Genomic DNA, 8,653 nt, shown 5'->3' with positions numbered 1-8,653 from the left:
GACGGTAAAATCGATGACGTCAGCGGACTGTGTAACTACGAACAGTGTACATACGCGGATATTTGTGTGACAAGAAAAAAATAGTTCCACACATTTAACCTTTTTTTTTAATTACTCTGCTGCTTTTTTACCCAATAATTTATTCTGTTTAGCGTACATATTGATCTGTAATACAATGTCAATAAGCGATGTAATATAAATTTAACAAGTAACTTTTGACAACTGTCTGGAATTTGTAGTGACGATGATTCTGGGAACTATTTTTTTTTTACTAGAATTTGAGAACATATCCATCCGCCGGTCTTACACTAGCACACTGACTGTACGTCAGACACTGCAACTGGTCGGTAAATGTGCGGAAACGTTTTTCCCCTGTGTGATGGAAACAGCAGTAAAAGAGACAGGTTAAGTGATGAGCTGTTAGTTATGCGGTGTTTCATTCTTTCCACAGTATATTCTTTTGGTTGAATATAAAATGTTTGGTGCCATCAGTTTCGGTTAGCTCTTACCTACGTCAAACACAAAAAACGTGTAGCTGGCTAGCAATATGTCTTAACATTACAATAAGGAAAGCAAAAGCGAAAATAAATTATACCAAAAGTGTGGGGTGGGTGGCATATATGACATTGACAAAAAGACGTCAGCAGTTAATGTGTTAAGTTAATATTTTATATATTTTCTACAAAATTGTTAATGTTTCATACATTTTATACATAAAGTGCCTTGGATATTAACTTCGTCTTGTGTACGTCTATCAGTTTGCAAAGTCATAACGTCTCAGGCGGAAAGGAAATGTCTCCCTGTATGCTTTCTAATGAAGACTGAATTGAATTTACCATGCTCTGATGCACATGTGCGAAGTTAATATCTTCCCTTAGCTTTTCAATTAGTACACTTTTTTGTTGTTGGCAAAAGACCTGTATAACAAGGTAATGGAACTTTATAAAGATGGAAAAGGATATAAAAAGATATCCAAAGCCTTGCAAATGCCTGTCAGTACTGTTCAACCACTTATTAAGAAGTGGAAAATTCGGGGATCTCTTGATACCAAGCCAAGTTCAGGTAGACCAAGAAAGATTTCAGCCAAAACTTCCAGAAGAATTGTTCAAAGATACAAAGAAAAACCCACAGGTAACTTCTGTAGAAATATAGGCTGCTCTGGAACAAGACAGTGTGATTGTTTCAAGGAGCACAATACGATAATACTTGAACAAAAATTAGCAAAAATTAGCTGCATGGTTGATTTGCCAGAAAGAAGCATTTATTGCACCAATGCCACAAAAAAGCCAAGTTACAATATGCCCAACAACACCTTGACATGCCTTACAGCTTCTGGCACATTGTAATTTGGAGTGACGAGACCAAAATAGACCTTTATGGTCACAACCATAAGCACTATGTTTGGAGAGGTGTCAACAAGGCCTATAGTGAACAGAATACCATCCCACTGTGAAGTTTGGTGGTGGCTCATTGATGTTTTGGGGGTGTGTGAGCTCTAAAGGCACGGGGAATCTTGTGAAAATGTATGGCAAGATGAATGCAGCATGTTATCAGAAAATACTGGCATACAATTTGCATTCTTCTGCACGAAAGCTGCGCATGGGACGCTCTTGGACTTTCCAGCACAACAATGACCCAAAGCACAAGGCCAAGTTGACCCTCCAGTGGATACAGCAGAAAAAGGTGAAGGTTCTGGAGTGGCCATTGCTGTCTTCTTACTTTAATATCATCGAGCCAATCTGGGGAATTTTCTCAAACGTGCAGTTCATGCAAGACGACCAAAGACTTAGCATGACCTGGAGGCATTTTGCCAAGTCAAATGGGCAGCTATACCACCTGCAAGAATTCAGGGCCTCATAGACAACTATTACGAAAGACTGCACGCTGTCATTGATGCTAAAGGGGGGCAGTACACAGTATTAAGAACTAAGGGTATGCAGGCTTTTGAACAGGGGTCAGTACATTTTTTTTTCTTTGTTGCCATGTTTTGTTTTATGATTGTGCCAATCTGTTATGACCTACAGTTGAATGTGAATCCCATAAGAAATAAAAGACGTTTTCTTTACAAATGGTAAATATATTACCAATTCTCCATGGATATGCAAACCTTTGAGCACAACTGTATGCTGTGATTTGATATGGTCTATTGTAGGTGACCACTGACCAGACACACTGTTTATATACAGTATAATTATATTGTACAGTTTATAATAATTTTGATAGTGACAAACTACATAGTCTCATTCTGACAAAAGCTTATTGCATCTAAGAATGGATCCCAAAATAATGTGAAGTCTGAAAACATGAATAAGAGTTTAAGATTTTAAAACGTGTTTTTAGAAAGCATTTTGGCTTTGTTGGATTGGAAATCATACAATGACAATGGGGTTGAAGTACCAACTGTCAGCTTTAATTTGTGGATATTTACATCCTTATTGGATGAGCCATTTAAAAAAAACAGCACATGTTGTGCATAGTCCCCTCATTTTAGTCTGATTGGTTTCACAGCTGTCTAATTAGGTTTGTGTAATAGTTTGCATCATTAGTGCTTGCATAATAGAGGTGTCACTGTCAAATCTTGATTCTAGGCTTTGCATTTGGAGTTGCTGGTGACTGACAAGAGGACCAAAAAAGTATTAATGCAAGTCAAGATGGACATCACAATGCAGATAATACATCGATCAGTGACATACTAAACACATTTGGGTACATTAAGGGCTGGTTTCACAAATATAATCAAGCATAATGGAGTCAATTGAATCCTTTCAAACACGGCTAATTGATATACGTGTTTACAGTGAAAAGTGTAGCAGTGGATGTATTCCTTGGTATCAGGATGTGTAACTTGTTTGATGTAAGAATATTCTCTCTGACGCTGTATGACTGAGTATAATTAATTTGAAGTGATGTCAGTTCTGCTTCCTGTCAGTCAAACTCAAGGTTTGCGTCTTGTGAGGATGACAAATGGTAGCACAAGATATTCCCTTTTTAAAAGAAATGTTATTCCTTCTACCTGTGAGAGAGTGATACAACTCTAATGATAGTGCATAGTCATATTATGTACAACACAACAGCAGAGGGCACAAGAGGACTGAATACGGAGAGGCGTTTCTTGCAGTCTGGGCCGCGCTACAAAATGCACCTGCATAGCGCATGGCATGGAAATGCGCACACGCACACACTAACTCACTGGAAAATTGTAACCCAGAGCTTTGACCTGGACCCCGTGCTAGTCTGACAATGCACAGCTGTGCAACTGTATGGTACAGTTAGTGTTACTTGTTTTTAGTGAGTATCCAACCACTGCTCTTGAACACGGGAACACAAGCATGCACCAACACACCCAGACACACAAATCAAAGTGACACAGTGTCCAATTAAAAGTTACTTTAATATGCTGTCACACTCAAAAGCAAACTGGAACAAGCACGTATACAAACTTAACTGAGTAACTTCTGTAATGGATGCATTGAGTCCAAGTATTTCTATTTATTTAACTTTATTTACACAGGGAAATCCCCTGAGACCAAGGTCTCTTTCACAGCTGAGCCATGTATTACTAAAATAAAACATAGATAAAATAGAAATATAAAAATACACATGTAAAAATCAATCACATTTAATACTTCGTTTATCAGACATTAAAATAGCCCCATAGGCACTAAAACGTTCAGCTTAAGATAATTCTGAATGGCATTCCATGTGTGTGGAGCACAGTATTCAAAAGCAATTTACCCAATTCTGAATATGCCTATGGTGTCTCCAAGACAAGTCAGTCTTGAGAAGGTATTTGATAACTGGTGCTTGTTCAACACATTTTATAGGTAAGATAGGAAGTTTCTGTAAAATAGCCTTATATAAAAATATCAACCATGGTCCTTCTGGAGGTCAGCGAGTCACAGCCAACTGATGTAAAACTTGATGTTTTCAGAAAATCCACACTAGTGGTAAAATGCAGGGCTGAATGATAGACTGCGTCCAGAGGTTTCAGGACAGAAGCTGAGGCATACAAATTACTATAATCTAGCAGGGACATAAATGTTGCTTGCACAATTTAAATTCTATGCTGACGCAACAAAAATTTCTTGTTTTTATTTTAAAAAAGTATATAATTATCTCATGCTTCTTCATCGACTCAGTAATGTTTTTTAAAAGATATTTGTAGGATGGAACACGTTCCACAACAGAACCATTCAGTGTGATAATTTTAAGGTAATTCGGAAGTAGATTTTGTAACCTAGAGAACAGAATATACTAGTTTTATTTAGATTTACTACCAACCAATAATGATAATAAATATGATAACTATTGGTGTGGTTCAAAGTGATACATAGGACATTCAGGCCCTGGTATTTGAGTAAAACCAATTCCGCAAAATAAGGCCTTAGGAAATACCCGGTATCATGTAAAAAAGGAGGTGCTTAAGATCTCCACTGGTAAGGTAATGTTGACCAATGACATAACAAAGTCTCTGTCACTAAATAAATGCAGTCATGGGTGAAAAGGGCACAATTAACCTGAAAGACAAGGCTCTCTTGAAAATATTCAAAGGCTTTACTCATACTTTAAAGATGCATTCCACAACTTTGAATAACAAACTAATTTTAAACCTCCAATTTTGGGCTGGATGTGTAATATGTTGTTTATATGGGCATAATCTATGAGTAGAATCACTATCATACCTCAAACATATTTTGATGACATGTGGAGCATTTTTAGCACATTCTTTGGGAACTGGTTTGGCTCAACAGCACCACTTTTATAACCGGTGGCCAAAAGTCACTGAATGCAACTTTAACACTTTCCAGTGTATGTATGTTTTACATTTTAAACACTCCGTGTTGATTTAAGGCTGTGGAATGTGCTGTGCAACAACCCACAAGCTAAGGGACACTTACGCCATCGCCATGGTGAATACTCAGCATTCTTTTCCACCGTTTCCTGGGTGACAATGATTATGGGTGTGGGAAGGCTCATGGGAATTCCACAATGGCTATGGACATAGGGCAGGAGCGGTTAGGGGCCTCCCTTATGACGAACGAGGGGTTAATCACATACATAAACACCATGGTTACACGCGTGTGGGAGGAATTACGGCACAGCACAAATGCCATATCGACAAACTTAACAAACTCTTATTCATGTTTTCAGACTTAACATTATTTTGGGATCCATTCTTAGATGCAAGTGTGAATGCATGTTCTGTAATGATAATCACAAATGAAAAAACACTTGCGTAACGCCAAGCCCGTCACATGTCGACACGCGGAGGGGCATAAAGGGTGCGAGGACGCAGAGATTACGGCGGAAGGGAGAAATACATAGCAGGGCCGAAAGATTGAGAGAGCCAGGGCAAGGCGAGGAGTGTGTTTATAACTCCCTGGCCCATGTTGAAAGACCTGCACTCTTCAAAGAGCCAGTGGAGGAGGTTCAGGAAGTGAAGGTCACGGTAGCAGGAAGTGAGGTGCGAGGCCACAGGGTGTCGGGGAGGAGGAGATGAAAGGACGGGTTAAAGGTTGGGAGTGCATCTGGAGGGAGAACATGAGCACAGGGCAACTCACGGACACACATACATACACAATTACATTATCACACCCCAGCTGTGGTAATGTAACACATGAGTGTGTGACAAGGCACAGCTTTATGCCTTAAAAATAAACTACATCATGCCAAAATGCGTGTGTGTATGGGAAAGCACAATGAGAGAAATGCACTCTTACACGAGACCAGGCAAATATAGTTTGAAGACAGGGAGAGTGGGGGAGACTCTCACGCTAAAAAAGACATCAGTGGATATAATGGGAAGCTTTCGCACGAACCACACAGGAGACTAAGTAAATACCATTTGAACAAGAGAGAGTGAAGGGAGATAGCCAGGTTATCAGTCTCTAGCTAAACATTCCAGTCCCTTTAAACCATGCTATGTTGCAACGACAAGGTTGTCACTAGTTGGAACAAACACAGTCACAGTTATGGTTAAACCCCTCCCATTAAGACAATTTCTCATCTGAACATTTTTAAATTAGTCTTAACCTTAACCACTCTGCTAAACTAACTCTAACCTCTAATTAAAGACACAAAATCACATATTTGTTACATTTACCTACATTTATTTTGTAATTTAAAAGACACAATCCACATCGACTGTCAGACTGTAAGCTGCTCAGATGTGTTTCTATGATTCTGCTGATTTGGAATTTGTGTCTGTTGCATCTAGTGACGCCACAATCACAAGGAAGAGCAAGGAATGGAACCTTGGGTACAATTTGGTGTGTTGCATTGGACGGAGAGTAAGGGGCATACCAAAGAGACAGAGCGTGTTTGAAAAAGAGGCCTACCAAGAGGCTTTCCGTTTTGAAATGGGTTCCATGCCACACACATTTCCAACTTTTCTGCCGGAGTGAGTGACGTCAAAACCAAAAGAAAAACAGGGGCAGTGTGTGTGTTATGTTTGTGTATGTCTGTGTGTGTTATGTTTGTGTGCGTATGTAACCCTCCCTGTATGGACCGATTGCTCTTTGAACATTAGTGCGTGTGTGAGTGTGTGCCTGGGATGAAGTTATAGCGCATCTGTAATTGACAATGGGTAGAGATGAATGTAAAGTGCGTGTGCTAATGTGTTGATGTAGAGGAGTGCTTGTTGGGCTCTGGGTTTTCAGCGGGTGGGATGGTACATGCAGACATGTTCCCACCTTTCTGACTGTCTACGAGAGCTCAATACGTTTCTATATTTTGAAACAACGCTCCCACAAACTGTTCATTAGCTGTGTGTTGTCTTGTGTGTGTTCTCACAAGTACAGGAAAGGGTACAGTGTTATGGTTTAAGATTAGGTTTACATGTAGGTTTAGGATGAATCATCATTTTGTGACGACCTCTTCTGGTCCCCTTTGCACTGTCAGAATTCCATGACCAGGATTCAAACGCCAGGCTGTTGCAACGCAGCGCTCCCGCGAGACAGTGTCTTAGACCCCCGCGCCACTTAGGGGCCCCCCAAACAGTATTTTGTAACATTAATTGCTGGTCATCACCAGCCTAGTGACACAAATACATGAGGGTGTCAGAGCCTCTCTTTCCTCCCCATCACTAAATGAACTCTATGTTCGACCTCACTAACAGCACTGGACTTCAGTTTGGGCAGGCTGCCGCCTCCCCCCCCCCCCCTTCTCCTTCCCGACCCGCCTCCTGCATGCCAAGACGCAGCGCTCCTCTCACCCCTGCCTCCCCCTTCTGGCCTCCCGTTGACTGGGGGAGGAGGGGAGGGTCTCAGTGCGGGCTGAGGGGTGAAGGAGCGGTTGAGGGGCAGTCTCATGGGTTTTCCCTGGAGGTCGGGGAGACTTGGACGGGAGGCTGGTCGTCGTAAGCCCAGGAGCTGCTCTCTAGCGTGGGTAAGAGCAGTAATCAGCTCCCCTCTCTCCTCACACTCCCTCCTAACTGTGTCCTGAAGCAATACCACCTATAAAAGACACATGAGGGAGAGAAAGAGAAATACTAAGACCTGTCCTGACACTGAAGTTCACTGAAACTTGAATCAGTCACTTGGTCATTTTCTTTTCTTTAGTGAGATTTGTATTTTTCAACAGGGCTCTGGCTGAGGAAGCAGCATGAATAGTTAAACACAAGATAAAACAACAGGAAAGCACAACGGTCTAGGTGAGTAGGAGAGTTTAAAAGGGCAGGTTTAAAAAGGTTTGTGGTCAGCAACCCTTCAAACTGGGATTCAAAATCAAGTTTCAGGTTCATTCTCAATAACCATAAAGAAGTAGGAAATGGCCTGTGACTTAGGGAAAAGAATGGGGTGCCCAACCAACTCAGATGGGGACTTAAACTACAGATAAGGAGACAGTTTGGAGGAGCTCGGTTGGTCCGAGAGACAGCCACGGTCAGAGAGACAGGCACGGTCAGAGAGACAGCCACGGTCAGAGAGACAGGCACGCTCAGAGAGACAGCCACGGTCAGAGAGACAGGCACGGTCAGAGAGACAGGAATGTTCAGAGAGACAGGCACGGTGTGAGAGACAGGCATGTTCAGAGAGACAGGCACGGTGTGAGAGACAGGCATGTTCAGAGAGACAGGCACGGTGTGAGAGACAGGCATGTTCAGAGAGACAGGCACGGTGTGAGAGACAGGCATGTTCAGAGAGACAGGCACGGTGTGAGAGACAGGCACGGTCAGAGAGACGGGCATGTTCAGAGAGACAGGCCCGGTTAGACATGACATAAGACAGATGTACATGGTAAAGAAAAGATGCAGACATACTCTTGTCAGACAAGACACAGAAAGGACTCTGACAATTAGAGAGAGTAAACAAAAGGTTGTCGGTTTAAATCCCACAGCAGATGCGTTTTTGGGTGTTGCCCTTGCGCAAGACAGTCATATCTAACTGCTTCTTTAGGTCACTGGATAAGAATGTGTGCTAAATAACAAACATGAAATTGTAATGATTGCGAGGAAATCTCTAAGCATGCATTTGTGCTTGTATGTGGTTTGTGTGTGTGTGTGTGTGTGCTGTGGTGACACTGGGTTTGGTGTTTTGAAAGTGCTTGGGAGGGTTAAGCTATGTGTGCATACTTTCAAGGGCCAGGGCTGTCTCTCATGCACATACCCCTCCTACCATAAAATCAAATAAATCTGTATTGTAAATGTCAGGCATCA

At 41.6% G+C, this 8,653-nt stretch overlaps 1 protein-coding gene across 1 annotated transcript in view; it reads right to left on the bottom strand.

The window, feature by feature from the left end:
- Positions 1-3,405: 3,405 nt before the first annotated feature.
- The window catches only part of lekr1 (leucine, glutamate and lysine rich 1), a 114,500-nt gene continuing 109,252 nt past the window's right edge, over positions 3,406-8,653 (bottom strand). The window contains exon 12 of the mRNA XM_013131369.4: positions 3,406-7,454. Within this exon, the coding sequence (XP_012986823.3) occupies positions 7,059-7,454 (396 nt within the window). The 3' untranslated portion in view covers positions 3,406-7,058. The remainder of the gene's footprint in view (positions 7,455-8,653) is intronic.

This window comes from Esox lucius, chromosome 1, assembly GCF_011004845.1.
Source record: "Esox lucius isolate fEsoLuc1 chromosome 1, fEsoLuc1.pri, whole genome shotgun sequence".
Lineage (NCBI taxonomy): Eukaryota > Metazoa > Chordata > Actinopteri > Esociformes > Esocidae > Esox > Esox lucius.
Note: the sequence above shows the minus strand (reverse complement) of the source record. Positions and strands in the feature narration are given on the sequence as shown.